The 18,333-nt window shown below is 34.7% G+C and overlaps 1 protein-coding gene across 4 annotated transcripts in view; it reads right to left on the bottom strand.

Annotated features, from left to right (window-relative positions):
- Positions 1-18,333, bottom strand: part of ARK2N (arkadia (RNF111) N-terminal like PKA signaling regulator 2N) — a 67,729-nt gene that overhangs the window by 17,104 nt on the left and 32,292 nt on the right. For 3 of the 4 annotated variants that reach the window (XM_033087154.1, XM_033087153.1, XM_033087155.1), the window contains exon 3: positions 6,019-6,201. The exons of the other annotated variant lie outside the window; for it this stretch is intronic. In XM_033087154.1, the coding sequence (XP_032943045.1) occupies positions 6,019-6,201 (183 nt within the window). The remainder of the gene's footprint in view (positions 1-6,018; positions 6,202-18,333) is intronic. 4 annotated transcript variants of the gene reach the window in all.

Raw genomic sequence — 18,333 nt, 5'->3', positions numbered from 1 at the left:
TACAACCGTGGCAAAATTCTCCATGCCTACTCACTAAGAAGCAAAGAGCTAAGTGAGCCCCAAGAGACACTTAAAGCGCCCTGTGGTAGACTCTCAGCAAGGGCCTCAGGCCTTACCGTCCGCAAAAGAAACAACTGAATTAAACTAAATGGGCAGACTGTAGGAGTCACGGTTGCTATAACCAAACTCTTCCTCCTTGATTGCTCAATGGTTTTAAACAACAGTGATTAAGAAAACACCACAAGAACGTGACAGAGAAAGTTAATTCTTAGTATCTCTGTGCCCAGCTCTATCTCCATAGTTCTAATTTATAACTGCAACTTGTGGAATATTCTGTGAAATGTCTCCGTCATCAGCATTTCTGAATAACCCATCTTCACTGAGGAGGCCCGGCATCCTGACCCTACCACCTACATACCCTAGTTTCAGACCTGGAAACATCATAACTCTGCCTTTTTTTTAAAGAAGGGGGAAGAAATGAAAAAATAACTATGCTACTTTTGCTCATAACTTTATAATATCTTAAAAAGAGCAAGATAACCATCACCAATATTTAAGATTCTTCTAACTTTATTCATCCATTATGGATCTAGAAACTAATATTTTACACATTGCTTTCACATTATTAGATCAATCCAAACCATTCTGGCAAGGCTACTTTGGCCACAAATATTGTAATCCAACCCTGCTGGAATTTAATAGAGAACTTGTATAATGTTCTAAAATCAGGTTCTGCTCTTGTAGCCAATATTCTTTATTACTTAGTCTAAAACTCAGTACGAGATAAAATAAGGGACATAAGATTAACTGATGGGGGCTAAATACAAATTTTTCTAGTGAATGTTAACTCTAGACCAATGGTGTGAGAATTCTGCCACATTTCCTGTCAGAGCCATTAGATCAAATGTGCCACTCAGATAACAAGTCAGCTGATCCACACCAATCTATGGGGTGCCATACTCTTTGAAAGACACCAAAGCATTCTCCAATAGCCAGGCAAGCATGCCCCCCTTCTGTCTATTTCCGAGCCAGGACAATGAGTCCTTTCCCTGCAATGTAACCCTCTTTAGCATGTCACATATTCCTTTGGGGGCTCCTGTGCAGTCTGACATTCTCTGGCCTTTGGGCCATTCCCACCGCCTCCCCTCGCCAGGAATCCAATGGCAGAACACTGCCTAAAGAATCTGCAAAAGTAAGCCAAAGATGCTATGAGGTTCTTCAAGTACTGTCCGTGGTTGTAATCTATTCCTGTTCGAGGACAAGAATAAGCCCTGTAGGAAAAGTGTAAATACCACAATTATCATACATTAAATTGGAAATAAATCAGAGGACTTATATTTAGCTCTATGGCAGCTGGCTATCTCTGTGTAGGTCTTTGCCTGTGTGGCTTGTTGGAAAGATAACTTCACTTTATGAGAAAATTCTAAATTTTTGTCCTCCCACTACAACCTTTTCAACATGTAAATCAGAAAGAAGCACACAAAAAGTAGTAACTAACGTATCATGGCAGACATTTTCTTTTGTTTGTCTTCCAAAGAAATAACGTAACTATATTTTAACTCACAAGTCTACTGGGTAAGAACTAGTCCTGGGCCTATTTGCAGCATATTAAAGGAAATTATTACATACTGGCTAACAGTGGTGTAGGAGCTATAAAACGGGTTAATTTAAGTCCCTACTCATTTTGCTTTAAAACAAGCAAATTATTACCTTGTGTTTAGTTTTTTTTTTTAACAAGAATGTTAAAAACAACTTTAAAAAGTGGAAGAGCAGATCAGAAATCTAAAATCTTGTGGTCCATATGAAGCTGGTAAACAAAAAGAACGTGACCAAACTTGATCTCCTTCACAGGACTGACATATTGACTTCAAAGTGCTAATCACAGAAACATGGCCATGCTGGTCCGATTATAAAAAGCCCTATGCTAAGAACAGGAAATCCAAGATTTGTTTCTCTGCACTACAACTAAGCTTGTGTAACAGACAAATCAAGATTACCATCCCTATTTTAAGAATGGGAAAATGTTCACAGCCTACCTTCTTGACAAGAAGGCTGACAGAAAAATGAAATCATTTGTTCAAAATTTTTAATTTTCCAGGGGGGAAAAAACTGTAAATAAATTTAGTTTACCACAATTATAAGCCTTCCACACCAAGAAAATGTCAGACTGCTGCTTCTCTTAGCTTCATCTACATTTACAGTGAGCTATTACTAGCAATATACAAAAATTAAGCCATTTTCAGATGTATCAGTACAGCTTCCTAAACATGTCTAGTGCAAGAGTTACCTGGGGGTAATCATAAAAATCAGATTCCCACACTCCATTTCAGATCTATTTACAGAACCTTTAGGGAGAAACCTAGGAGTCTGAACTTTTGTAAGCACCTCAGATAATTTCCATGCTTCAGCAAAGTTTAAGAAATACTGCAGTGAGAGCAACTCATTCCAAGGCAGGACAGTAAATTAGAACCCCACTGACTGGGTCCATTAATCACTTCCTTATTCAGTCTATTTCAGTATATATTAATATAATGTTGGTTAGCATTCCTGAGGGCCTACTGTGTGCTGTATCCTGTACTAATCACATTATGTTATTTCACTTAATGATTAACAATAACCTTTTGGGGTGGATACTTGTTTTATCCCAATTTTGTAAATAGGGAAAATTGAGGCTTTACATAATTTACCTGAGGTCACACAGTTTGTAAGTGGCTGCTGGTTCAAAACCAGGCGGTTTGTTGCCACCTACTATACTGTTCAATGACAGCATCAAGTAAGAAAAAGTGAACAGATAGCAGAGTTGAAATGGAAAGTTTAGGTCTTTTGTTGACTAGGGGCTTTCCTAATTTCAACTGTTTGCTTTGGTTGAAACTAAAACTAAACAGGGGCGGCCAGATGGCTCAGTAGAGCGTGAGCTCTGAACAGGGTCGCCGGGAACAGGGTTGATTCCCACATGGGCCAGTGAGCTGCACCCTCCACAACTAAACTGAAGACAACGAGCTGCTGCTGAGCGCCAGAGGGGCGGCCGGATGACTCAGGTGGTTAGAGTGTGAGGTCTGAACCCCAAGTTTGCCAGTTCAATTCCCACGTGGGATGGTGGGCTGTGCCCCCAGCAACTAAAGATTGAAAACAGCAACTGGACTTGGAGCTGAGCTGCACCCTCCACAACTAGACTGAAGGACAACGACTTGGAGCTGATGGGCCCTGGAGAAACACACTGTTCCCCAATGTTCCCCAAATAAAAGAAAATAAGTAACAACCAAAAACCACTAAAACTAAACAGGAAAAATTATTTTGCATTCTATCATTGATGGTCCTAAATGGAGGAGGGCTGCAGACCTAGTCTGAGAAGCTGCTACTGATTAACCCCTGAATAGTCTATTTAGTGACTGGGTTTTATTTTGTTGAGAGGGAGAGAAAGACTCAGATTAAACATTAGAACATTTATCTTAAACTCAAGCCATAAGAATGATCATCCAATTGATAGATAATAGCTCATCTCAAAACTATAAACTGACCATTGAGGATAAATTCTTTTAATATTTTGTTGCAACACTAAGTACTTTTGAGTTTGCAAGATGAGTTCCCACTATGACAATTACACTGGGACTCGAGTATACTAAGTTTTATTTATTACTTATACCTGCATTGCCAAATTTAGGGGGGAAAAAGCCTTTGACTGAGCCAATAAATGACTTTATAAGAAAATGTCACAGCTATGACCACATCCTATGATATACAAAAATCTACACATAATTTATGGTCTGACAGACACATACGTTCTATTATATCCTAGAGAAATGATCACACACATGTACCGAAAGACATGTATAAGAAATGTTAATGGCAACATCATTTGGAATAGCACCTTAGATATCCAAAAGAATGGGTAGGTCAATTGTGATACAGTCATTCATACAGTGGAATACTAAACAGCAGTGAAAAATGAATGAACTAGAACCACACTTACTTACAAGAACATAGCTCAAAAACTGTTGAACTAAAAAAGCAATTTGTAAATGATTACCTTCAACGTAATACCAATCAGCATTAAAACATGCTTGTTTACAGATACGTAACAAATGCAATAAAAAAATAAATACATAGTAATCCTAAACATCAAATACCAAATTCAGGACAGCTTCCGGGTAGAAAAGGGAAAAGAAAGAGGAACAAAGTTGAAGCCACGAGTGCTTCCCTCCTCACATATTTTTGCCACGTTTTATTTCTTAAGATTGGTGATATACGTTTTATAACTCTGTGGGGCTGAAATTCAAAAAGACAACCAAATATAGAATTAAGCAAACAAAGGCTAGTGATGTTTTAAATAATCAAGCTAACAATTACTTGAATCTGAAAATGTGATGCTTTCTCCAACGCTGGCAACCTTAATGATATTTTAAGATCCCAAACCTGGCATTATTAGGTTGAATTAAATGAAATTGCTGGGTTTGTTATAGGTCAAAAAGTCAGATATTAACAATTCCATATGGCCCAAATATTAAAATTAGCTATATGAAAAGCAAAAAAAAGTTAATTATTCATGTTGTTCTCAAGAATTTACTATAAAGTGGTCAACATTTAATGGCCAGACTAAAACAACAGGGAAATAAAACTGAAACAGAATGGATCACTTACTTGTCAATGAATGAAAAGTGAAGATAAATTAGCCAGTATACAGAACAAATTATAAAACTTAGAAACACATATTACACAAAATGTGGTCAAACTACTCTCCTTTGATATAAAGTATTATTACTTACTTCTTTTAAAAGTACTTTTACATATTAATAAATCTTTAAAAGACCCTTGTTGGGCAAAGCAAGTATTTATACATAGAAAAATTGAAGTTCAGAGGAGAAACAGCTCATCCAAGGTCAAACAGGCAGTTAGCAGTCAAAACATAGTTAAAATTAAATTCAGGTCGGGCTCCAAAATTAGCCATAATACATTAATTAGAAGTTCAACAAATAAGAGAGTTTTATTTACTTCCATCAAAAATTATGAAAGGAAGAATTAAGGACGATGATCTATGGAGTTGTTTTTTTATTTCCTAACAATTTCTATATAAAATGTTCTAAACTATAACCCATTGTTATTTTTGTAATACAAAACTCATTGCCCATAAATATATTTTAGGTAGTGATTAAGTTACTAGATTCACTCATAAAAGCCAATGCAATTTATAATTTAACTAGGAAAGCATGATCCTTCCGTAACACGAAAGAAAAGACACACTATATAAGCAGTCTCTCAATCTCCTCCCCTTCTTTTTTTAAACTTCAATATTAGTACTTTTAGAAAAAGGTTTTAATTAGAAAGAATGTTGAAAGAGTTTTGAGAAACATATTGAAGGAAACTTGGACTCACTGTGCAAGATTTTCAAAGGTAGTGGCAATGGGTTTTTTAGTGAATAAATATCACTCTTAAGAATCATCACAGAACCAAGATAAGTAATGCAAGACAGGGAGAGGTTTCCCTGAGGTAACAGAGGCAGAAACTGAAAGAGAAGGGTTAGAAAAGACCAATATGAGAACTATGGTGGGGAAGTAACAGTGACACTGCACACAGAGAGGTGGAAGGAAGTGCAGCACTGCATAGGAACAGCCCCACAGGGCAAGTTTAACAGCCCCTCCCCCAGCTTCAAGGCTGCTGTGCAGTCACCTGAGGGAAACAACTGAGAAATGGAGATGGGCCGGGGCAAGGGGAGGAGTATTGGGTGGTTTTTACATGTTAGGCATTTTTAATCAAGAAATTCGCCTACTGAGATCTACCTATGCCTATAATTAATGTCTTATGTATTGTCACTTTTGCTTCCTCCCGATTAGGAAAGATGAAGGACGTTACCCAAATCTCCTTTCAGTTTGTTATACACGGCACCCTGGGTTGTCCACCATCACCTAGCGCCAGATGCCTCGGGTTAGCCTGCTCTCCTCGGCAGGGTCCACTACAAGGAACAAGCTACCAGGACACATGCACATGACACCATTAGAGAAGGGGAAAGGGAGGGAGACCAACCTGCCTCCGCATTCAGCTCCTCTAGAAGCCCGCTGGTCCTCCAGGTAGCTCCTGTGTCCTGGCCTCCTACAGAATTACTGTGCTCTTGAACTACTGCAGCCGCCAGTAAAGTGTCCACATTTACCACTTCTGGGTCAGAGCTGGTGTCAGACATATCATAATGAGCTACAACTGGAGGTCCATCTAGGGAGGAAAGAAAATGTATACTTGTATCTAATGTGTGGGGTGAAAAATACTTCTGAAACTAAGAGCCCTCTAAATGCCAGTTGCCTTTATCTTATTCTAGCTGATCAGAAAAGCTGCACTTTATATATCTAATATTTTGTACACAGGGTGGGAGTGGAAAAGATAACCCAAGCTTACAAAGATGAGGGACACATTTGGGAAGGAGGTAAAGGAGTGTTATGAAGAACAGAAGACAAGACTATACTGAACAGTTACACTGAACTGACGTCATACTCTTAGAGCAAAAGATTAAGAAAAAGGGGAAGACTCCACAGAGAAAGTGAAAATGATCTTTTAAAGAAAAAAACAGATGCAAATTATTAAAACTCAATTTATATTTTTTAAGAGAATGAATCTAGTTCTTTCTCTTACTAACTAATACTAAAACTCCCCAGTAGATTCCAAAGAAAATCAAATATATATTTTCCCATTTTCTAAAGAAATAAGGTTAACACTAAGAGCTCTACTTGACTGACTTAACTATTTCCAGTAAAGCTCTTTTATAATATCAGGGATGTTATGCATTTTACAACATTCTACAAAAAGACAATACTCACAAAATCCATCTTCAGGATTTTGCTTTGGATGTCTTGTGAAGGATATTTATATTTTCTTTTCCCTGAGAAAGACAACCAGCTCAGACTCAAGGAAATGATACGCTATCTTATGGGTTATTCCAGAGGAAGATATTAAAGTTCTTACTGGAAAAATAAGAGCTCCCTTCTACCTCTAAACCCCTAACTAGCTGGAAAAGGGCAGCTGAGTTCCAAAGTAATTACACTGCAGTGATTCATGCTAAAATAACTCAATGTTCATGCTTGTAGAACAGATACATGCTTTAAAATGCTAATCTAATCTTTTTCTAACATAACAGCAAAAAGCATAGTTTTCATTCAAGTATGAAACCATCCCTTACTACTACCACCAATTTAGAAGCAGAAATAAAGGAATGTTTCTTCCCCCAACAACTAGGAAATGCAGGCAAATTATTTGTTTCCATAAAGATTTTTTAATATTATCCTACAAATTAACATTAAACACACCTATTTTATGGAAATCTTGACTATGAAGGAATACATATGCCAATGAATCATTAAAATAGAACACAATGAAAGATTATTGTTTTAATACAAACATCCATTGTGTAAACTGTCACTGAATAAAACATGGAACATACTTGGGTATTTATTTATCCATTAAAACTATGTTCCCAAACCACAGGTTTATGTAGCGACATTTTTAAAACAAAAAAATGACCAAACGTAAAGGCAAATGAATTGTTAAGTGCCACTGTATAAAGAACAGACATGTCACAACATGAAATTCTGACGATCATGACAATTTCAGTTGACTACTTAAAAGCAATTTCTAATTCCCCCAAAAGGGTAAAATCGAGTTCATAAAACTCAACAGTGTGGCCTTGGTATCAGCTGGTAATGGATTTTAGTTCAAATGGGAAAAAAAAAAAATTGGTTCATGTTTGAGGTTTTTCTTTTCTAAAAAAAGAAAAGAACGCTGTATCATTTATTGAGTTCTCGTCAGAGTTCAAAATGATTATTATGGAATTAAGGTACTATGTGATGTCCAAATACTTGTGTCCAAAGACGAAGGTCAAGTACAATATTGACTATTTGACCAAATGTTCTATTTTTTAAAGGGCTTTATTTTTTTTTAAGTGTTTTGTGTTTACAAAAAATTAGTGGTTTATTTTTAAATTTTATCACTAACACCACTCACAGCCACTTGCCCCACAGCCCTCCCCCACAACTACCAAATTGAGGCAACAGGTCAACAGTCAAGTCAAAATTGTACCACTCCTACATGTATAATCATGCAAAAAAGTATTGTGTATGTGTACATGCAGAGTGATATCACCTACCCATGGAAATAACTTGTCTGAAAGTCTTCATCAGTAGGAAATACAAGCATAAACTTGTTATCTGGCTTCATTCTTGCATCTTCCATATTTCCAAACAGCACACCTTATAGCTTAGCTTAAATTTTGTATTCATCATAAACAAAGACAGTAATATTTTCATATTTTAATTACAGTTAACAGTTAAAACAAATGATTATCACTGTCATTTTTCATTTCCAGTATATTCAAGCGATGACAAGTCAATACTATACATATTTTAATAAAGTAAAGGAATAGTTGCCCTTCCAACTTTGTCTTCCAAGAAACCACAATTAAGGACCTTGCATTCCAAGGTCACCTTACACTTACCATTAGCAAACCAAGATTACGTAAGATGTGTTTAATGCACTTAGCATCAGGGATTGGATTTTGAATTATTAAGTGAGTATTAGCTAGCTGATGGTGACAATTTGTAATATTCTTTTAAAATGTGACTCATGCTACATAGCAGAATTAAGAGACAGGTAAGGTCCTGTAGTAATATTAATGATCTTTTCAAAGAAGTATCTCTTGAAGAAAAAAAAAAGAAAATTAAACCACTGAGGAGGAGCCAGAAAAATTCAGCACCCTGACAGAATGTCTCTGTCAATTCATTACAGGATGGAATAAACATGGAGATATTGCCCTTCCTCTTACTTGATTATTCCTCTATGCTGTTAAACAACTGGACTGCTACTAAGATTATTCTGACTTTCAAAAACATCCAAATAGTCACTTCAAGTAAAGTTACACATGGAAACATTTCCAATTTACGATCTGGTCATTAACGTAAGCACATTTCATTTTTACAATATTTAAGGTTATCCAAACTCCACATTCTCCTACCTGCTGTGATCCCTATTAAAATCTTAAAACAAAAATTTATAATAATGAACTCACTAGTTTTTCTACAATTGAAGTATCACTCTTACAAAGGTAAATTTAACACAGTTAAATTTAACACAGTTAATAACGATTTGGTCTGTGGTTAAGCAAAGTGCTATGTCTCCTCCTGACTGGAACATTCTGAAATTCTGCTGCTTGTTACAAATCACAAGGCAAGAAAACTTAAACGTCCAGCAAACAGACTACTTTTTGTACGTAAGAACATCACCTCACCCATTTTATGCTAGAAATAGGTTTGTACCCTCTTACTGACCTCCTAGCCTATAAATAGGTTCTAACTTTCAAATACCAAAATGTAGATGTCATCACACGTTCCTGACAATGAGATTTATACTTCTACAAACTTACACCTTCTATATTGTTGTCATCAAATGTTTAATTTTATAAATTAGCTTTCTTTCAGTCAAATATGTTCTCTTCTATAGAAATCTCATGGAAACAATGTGAATCACATAAACCAAAAAACAAAGCAAAACCTAACATCCTTTACTACATTTAACCGTGACAAATCCTTCCTTTCAAATTTGACAATCAAAAGCACAAAATTTTGAAACTATACAAGGTAATTACAAAATTTACCACAACCATTTTATGGATGAGAAACGTGAGTCCTTGTTAGGTGGAAGGAAAGAGAATCGATTACAGTTGTTCTCCTTGTTGAGGGAACAGGAATGTACAGGTGCGACTGGGAGCAGCACAGCAAGCACACACAGATTTGGGCAGCAAACACATGGGTTAAAATCCTGCCTGCTGCTTCTCCACAGGGCTATGGCGAGGGTTAGAGAAGACGTAACCCAGAACACAGGAATTCAAATGCTGGTCCCCACCTTTGCATTGTAATAGCACCTGCTCTACTTCGCTATTTGTTGGCTTACCTTTGCATGTAAACTCTGCTGTACGCAGTATGCAGAAAGCTCTGAGGCACTGCCTGGCTGGTGCCTTCTATGGGTCATACATTCATCTAACTTCTGAAGTCAATGCGTGGCTGGAGTTAACCACATCATCACAAATGGGCCTTTCGGGTTTTTATTTTTGTTTGAAATGTCAGCTTGGATGCATTCATATACAAGTATTTCAAAGCGAAATAGAGAGCAGTTTGGGTTATTTCATATTTAGCATCATCCTTGCCTACAGAGCCCTCCCACTAACACAAATGTTGTCAGTCTCCCAGTACGAAATCTAGATCCAGGAAACAGGAATTCCTCTTGTATCCCTGAGATACCTGGAAACGTCACTCCTCTCTATTGCTGTCTTAGGGCCAAGGAAAGGTGGGGCAATGAACCGATACATTATTTGCCCCTTCAAATACCATTTCTATGGTTACAGTAATGAACAATAAAACTCAGAAAAAATTCCTTCTTTCCTCCCTACTACAGCCAACCTCAAAAGACCCCTCACTAGGAGAGGAAAAATCTACCTTGTTGCTGCCAAAGGACCTCATACAGGCTCTGTCAGCCCCGTCATAAAGGGGCCCAGGTCCAGTGCCATTATCTACAACATTAAGAGAAAAGGGGAAAGGGTGGAAATCACACTCAACCTCAATCCAGATAGTGAGATTCCAAAAAAAAAGTTACACCCGAAAGAATTCTTAGCACTTACCTAGCCAAAGTGTCTAAGAAGGCGTGTGGAGGCCAGGTGAAGGGAATAGGTGTGGTTAAATGAGGTGTGGGATTGAGGGAAAAGGCTGACCTCAAGAGTTACAGAAGGGAATTTGCATTTTAGGAGAATCTATCCAAGAAAAAACACCTTTTTCATTACACACCAAAATATTTACCAAGATGACAACTTACATTTGCAAATGAGAAAAAAATACAAAAATACTTATGCTGTATTTTTATTACTATCAAATAATAAAAATATATACATAGAACAATTTGCAAAAATAGAAAGTAGTCATTTTGAAAGCATCTCTTAGAAAAGATGATTAATTACATCAACCAAAAAAGACAAAAATCTATGTAGAAAAGTGCCATACCTAGAAAAAAAGGAGCTTTAAATACCAAAAACTGCATTGTGTATATTTTCTTCAGAATAACATCTTAAAACTATTTTAGTAAAAAGAAAACTGTCTGAGAAGATAGGGCTAAAATGGAAATGAAATGTGGCAATACGCACTGAAATTTTGTTTGGAAGTCTTTTTTAAAATACAACTGAATCAAGGACCTCCTTTGTACTTGTTTCATCATACCTATCTCAATTACTAAAAATGTAGGTGTTGTGAAGATTCCAAGGTGGGAATAAAGTTTTAAGGATTACATCTGTCCTTATATCATACTGGTAAATGACAGGTCATTTTGTCCACCTATGCTACTGAAGAAGAGTTAATTATGAAAGGATCCAAGAAGAGGTAACAGCAAATATTTAAGATTATCAGGGTAGTTAAAAAGTTGATCCCAAAAAAGAAAAACAATTTAATTTTAACCCATCATCACTAACTACATAGTTGGGAAAACTGAATCAAGGAGTTACTCAAGAAAGATGACTCACGTAATTTATCTGGACGTTGGAGAGAAAAATACAGAAAACGGGGCAGTGGAAGAGGGCACGATCTTTCAATTTATCTTTCTATTTCAGGGGCAGGTCCATGACCTACTGTTTTGAAGGTTCAGATCTACAGAGAATAAAACAAATATCTGCACTTCATACACAAAAGAAAAACACAAAAACTGGATAGGATTTTGGCTACATCCTCATGTCCATGTACCCTGCTATATAGCCTCATTCACTCCAACTTTTTAATTACTCCTCAAAGCAGTCTAAATTTTGTTATTTTTAAAATCTTCCTCAATTTTTAACAGGATAATTTAGGACATATCAAGGAAAAGAATCTTGACCTTTTATGTTAAATATGGTATTCTGTTATTTCCTTTTTCAACATACCAATTACCAAAAAACTGAAAATTATCCACAAATATGTAAATTCTATTCTTAGTTTTATTAACTACAAGCTAGTATCATTGATTTCATTATGGAAAAGCAGGTTTCTTGACTCAGGAACACTCACTGTGAATTAACTGGTAGGGAATCACTAATATAACCACACTGTCCTCAACAGAGTAACGAGAAACATTTCCTTTTTAAATTTTTTATTTATCTAGGTCAGTTGTTACATTTCAAACGCACAGTCAGATAAAAGATATAAAGAAAATGCAATAAAATAAAAATCACAGTAATTTAATAACATTCTTCTCAAATCTTAAAAGTTATAATAGGAATAAGACTTTGTTACCAAAGAATACACTTCCTCGTGAATTATTATTCTTTCATTCTATTATATGTTGTGATAATATGAAAAGATCGACTCAATAATACTAGTAAACTCAATTTGGTTTCAATCCCCACTAACTTTCCTAAACTTCAGAGGAATTAAAATTAGAAATCAAGAAAAAAATTAAAAGTATATATAGAAACTCCGAAGTTCTTCATGCTAGTTTGCAACTCATAATACTCAAACAACTCTTGTAGACAAATTTAAATACAAATTTCTTATCTCTACAATGATTGAGGGCATATATGCCATTTCTGGAGAGGATTTTGAGAAGAATTTTTCTTTGAGAACAATTTTTATATAACAATTTAATAATAAATAAACTTTAATAAATTTGCTGAAATTGTTTTGATACTGTATGTTCTCTGCCATGTGGCATTCCACAAAATTGTTTTCATTGTGCCCTCACTATACTACAAACAGGAGAAAGGGAAAACAGTATAAGCCAAACAAAACAGAATGGGTACAATTACTTAAAAGGTCACCTTCTATAAGATAACTTGCCTATAATTAGTTATTCTAAACAAATGATAGCAACAAAGCCTGTATGCCATCTCTTCTATAACTTTCATGTAACTGTACCATTAGGCAAATTCAGTTGATATTAAAAGTGGAAATCATTAGTAATATCAACCTGAGGTGCTCTGTTTGCTCAACAAAAGGACTCACTATATCACTTCTTTCATTACCAAGAAGATTTAAATGATTTCATTTCTAATATTTGGACTTGCATACAAATTTTAAGTAATAAATCTTATGTAAATTAAGATATATTCAGAGATCCTTGCTATTAAATCTGCATAGCAGTAGGGAATGACAAAAGCAATGAAGCAAAATAAATTGTTGTATATTCTTTTACTCAGTCTGCTAGTGAAACAAACAAGAGGTCGAAAAACTTTCATCGACAATAAAAATAAATAAAATGACTTTTTCCCTCCAATTTAATCACCCTAACTAGTTTTATCTGTTGGCAACATTTTTTTCTTACATATATTTAAGACTCAATGAATGGGTATTATATTAATGACCTGAATCCAGTAAAATCCCTGTATACTATTGCAGTTATCTGTCTCCAGAAAGTTGACAAATATAACATTAATGAACATACAAAATTAATTATTACAGAATTCTGAAGGTGGGTACACACACACACACACACACACACACACACACACCCTTGAAACTAGGCTCATTTCTCTGCATTGGTAACCAAAAACATGGGCTTTTCTTTCTCTTGAAGATCCAAAATGACAGAATCCTTTATTCTACTTCTAAGTGGGGAAAAAAAACACTTCATGCAAAATATTAAATCTTTTTTTTTTCATCTTAAGATTTTAATTTCACTGTGTTGTGTTCTAAATTAAAATTTTATTTGGGCTTTTATTCCACTTAATTTTAATAATGCACACAAATATGCATCAATGTAATTATGAATTACTATTACCTAATAAGCAGCTCAAATAGTGAGATCAGTCGAATCTGCCGGTTAAATTCGCTTAAAATGATTAGGTATCTAATGTCCTAGAACACTGAATTAACACAAACTAGGCAGAAAGCAGTCTACAGACAGATCATTAGAAAACACATTTACCTTTAGTGAGGTGATGACGCCTTCTTTTAAATACCAGCAGCTAAATTCTAGGTGCATATATTAGAGAAATGCAATAATCCAGATATAGAATTGTATTCTTAAATAAACAGCATTTCAACCATGTCTTCATTAATGCTATAGGTTGAAAGAAGTTTCTTTCCAGCATTAGCCCTTTATAGACTACAAGAGTCTAAACAGAATACACTCCTCATCCTTTTAAAACTCAAGAAAAATTAAGGGAATTCAAGGTAAATTGAGGAAAGACCACTAGACACTTCTAAAACAATACCTACATGAAAATGTCACCATACAATACAAAAAGTAATTCCCACTTCTTAGTATTAGTACTTGTAAGTACTACTTATAATCTTAGGAATACAGACTTTGCCTCAGTAAAAGCATTCAATAATCCACAACAGCAGTTAAAAAAAAAAAAGAAGTATTAAAACTACTGCCAATACTTGATGCTTCTTTACATGTCCATAATACAAAAACAAACTTTTTGAAAGAGGAATTTTAAAATTGTGCAACCTGAAAAGGTGTAATCATTTAAAGCACAACTCATAAAAACATTGTTTTTCAAAACAATCCTTAAGACAGCAACATATTTTCAAGGCCCTGTGAGAAACTGAAAATCAGGATAAAATTGTATGTTTCTGCTACAAAACTCTCCAAACCCCAAAATATTAAATTTTACTTTAAAATAAATTTTAGCATTTTGGCATATATTCTATGAATTAAATCAATATATTCTGGTGTTCCCTTTTTACCAAAACCCCTCTAATCTTTATCCAAAATTATGTAGAAAGGCTTCCCAAAATTATTAGTGTTTAATACCTTCTAAATATTCAAAATGTTATTACCTTGAATATCAATTATTAAAACTTATGTTTGAACCCTTGTGTAAATCGGTACAGCCACTATGGAAAACAGTATGGTGGTTCCTCAAAAAATTAAAAATAGAACTGCTATGTGATCCAGCAATTCAACTTCTGGGTATTTATCCAAAGAAAATGAAAACACTAAATTGAAAAGATATCCATCCCCATGTTCACTGCAGCATTATTCACAACAGCCAAAGCATGGAAATAAGTGTCCAAATGGATTAATGGATAAAGAAAATGTAGTTTTACATATATATTCGTGCTATTCATATATATTCGTGCTATTCGAATATATATATCTCTCCATTCATTTTTATGGCAGCCATAAAAAATGAATTCTTGTGACAACATGGACGAACCTTGAGGGTATTATGCTAAAACAAAGACAAGTGCCATATCATCTCACTTACAGATGATATGAAATCTAAAAAAACAAAAACCAAATTCATAGATTGGTGGTTGCCAGAGGTAGAGGGCAGGGTGCGAGGAGCTGAGGGTTTATGCGTGAAGGGAGTCAAAAGATACAAACTTCCAGTTATAAAATAAATTAAGCCATGGGGATTTAAGGATGCATGGTGATTATAGTTACTAATACCATACTGTACACTTGAATGTTGCTAAGAGTAAATCTGAAAAGTTCTCATCACAAAAAAAAATTCTGTAACTAGGTATTGTGACAGATGTAAACTAGACTTATTGTAGTCAACTCACAATACATACAAATACTGAATCATTATGTTGTATACCTGAACATATAATGCTGTAAGTCAATAATACCTCAATAAAATAAAATAAAGCCTTTGATAATTCCATTCCAATTCAATTTTTCATAGAAACAAAACAAAACAGAAAAAACTCCAGACTTCTTACTCTGTTATCTAATAATATCAGAATATATCCAGTCAATACTAGGAATTATTTGTCTATATGTTATTCTTAAAAGATGAATTCTTATTTTCTATTTTAAAAATAAAAAGCATTTCAGAACATGCTTATATATATATATATATATATAACAAATATTAAATCAAGAAACAAAGTGCTTGAAGCAAAACTGCTTCAATACATGCATAGAAAAGTATCATGTTAACATGCTGAAATTAATATTTTCTTATGTCTAACATTCTATGTCTAGTAAAATCTGTGCACCCAGTAAAAAGTTGAAGACAGAACAAACTTCCCTGAAAACATCTCAACTTCAAGTAAAGATTATAGAATTAGTTCAAATTTGGTCGGTCATCCAAAACCAATATGCTCTTTCCATTGATACAAAACTTAATTTTTTTAAAAAATTAGCTGAAGTAGTTTACAAGTGTTGCACTATTATTTCTGAGAAAAATCCATCAATTACAATAAACTCCTATATTTTGGTGAAAAGTCATACTAACATTATGTAAGAGTTTAGCATATGTGAAGAAATTTATCACAAGTTGCATTGGTGCTCAAACCTTACTGGTGACAAGCCCTACTTGTCAAATTATGTTCAGGAAATCTGACAGTCATTACACAATAAAGACGACACTTCTGGTCTTTTTCATCAATTCATACATATATTCTTAAATGAGAACTGAGCACATTAACAAGCCTTCCCCCCAAGTTAACTTCCAATGCTCATACATCAAGTTCTATAAAAAAGAAAACACCAAATAACATAGTTATTTTTCAGTTCAAAACTAGAAAAGAAAAAAAAATTGGCTCAGTCTATTACAGTTAGTTTACAAGTTGCAAGTATGCGGATACAGAACTGAGTAAAAAAAGTGGTGACAGTTTTTCTGAGTAAAATTACTGGTAAATTATTAAAATAAAGTTCTTGATTGTTTATATATGAAACTCCAAACATACCACCTATCCTTTGTCTTACAAAACACAGAATTAGATATTTTCCCTAAGTTGCAACTTCATTAGATATTAAAATATTTAACTTTTTTCATGTTTAGAAATTGTTATAAATTTGAAGGGAAAGACTAATAAATTTTTATTTGTACAAAGCACAATTTTTTTAAAAAGGTAGTGTTAGCAAAGTTACATATTCCTATTGAAAAATTTCATCCTAATTTAGCTGTTTCTCACAATATTCCTACCAATGCAGAAAAGATAAAATACCAGTATCTCCCAATCCTGGGCCGCACATACAAATATCATGTTGCAAGACTTTCAATCCTGTGACATTTTCTTCCCTTTGACATACTCCATGGGCCCTTTAACATGCCAAAGACCATTTATTTTCAGTCCAGGGATTGAAAACAAAATTAAATTGGTAGTACATTAGCTAATACACGTAAGTCACTAGTCACTTAAAAATCCATTCAATACATACCCTAATAGAGTGACCATTTCATCTGTTTCCTCAACAGGTACCTTTACATCAGGTACTGGACAATTTCACTGGATGATATCTGTCAGGCACTGAACTTTAAGATAGAGCTCAAGATCATCTATGTAACAATGAAAGACTATTGTTCTCATGCATGATATCAAATTCCAGTCTAATCTGCTTTCCCTACAGTATCTTGCATAGTACGTACAGAGTATATATTTGCTCAAAAATTAATTCATTCTTCCTGCATACAAATGCTACTTAATATTATAATTCATGGAAGACTAGCAACAAACTAGTTCATTAAATGACATATGGAAGAATGATATAAAAATGTTCATGCAATACATTCATTCATGATCTTCAGAGTGGGATTAATTATGTGATTCCCCCTACCGGAATGAGAAATAAGTCAACAGTGTTTGTAGAAAATAAATGCTAAAAGATTCTCAAAGAATTAACTACTTACCTATTTGGATTCACTAAGATTCCCTATTTTATACCTTTATTTATATTTTTGGCATAAAAAAACATAAAATAAGGATCATTCCTAGTTATCATATAAATATGGTTCTACATTCCAACCATATGTAACAAAACTCTAAGATTTTGTCAAATTCCGCTTTGCTGTGAATTTCTAATTTTTTAAAAAGAAACTGTTTACTATTATAATTTTTAAAAATCAAAAGAAACTTACAATGGGCAAAAACAAATTCTTTCTTACACAATCCAAAAAGCAGATAGTTAACACAATTTTGTGACATATTCAAAGGTTGTTCTGAAATATTCCCATTCTCAGCCAAGTTAACTGAAAAACTGTTACAAGTCTAGGAATTCTAAGGTACTGTCAACACTCCAGCAAGTCACATAAGAATCAAAGGGCTGCTGTGGCAGTTCTTGGAAATCAGGCATTTGCATGTAAGCACCTGATTGGGTGATACGGGAAATGCTTTGGCCAACTAGCTGCATTTTAAGTTCCCTGGGTTCCAGCAGCGGATTGTTCTCTTCGCCAGTGTCAAGGTGAGTTAACTTTTCCATCCACACGCAGAGCGTCTCCTCTGTCTGCCTCTGCATCTGGGAAAAACAGCTCATGGCCTCTTCTAGGACACTGCCTACGCGGTTCCTATCACACACAGCACCCCTGTCCAGTAATCCTGGAATTTCCCTGGGCGCTCCTTCAGATCCCCCATCACGAATGAAGCCAGCTTTAAAGACATTGAGGCAGGC

This window comes from Rhinolophus ferrumequinum, chromosome 19, assembly GCF_004115265.2.
Source record: "Rhinolophus ferrumequinum isolate MPI-CBG mRhiFer1 chromosome 19, mRhiFer1_v1.p, whole genome shotgun sequence".
In the NCBI taxonomy this organism is placed as follows: Eukaryota; Metazoa; Chordata; class Mammalia; order Chiroptera; family Rhinolophidae; genus Rhinolophus; species Rhinolophus ferrumequinum.
Note: the sequence above shows the minus strand (reverse complement) of the source record. Positions and strands in the feature narration are given on the sequence as shown.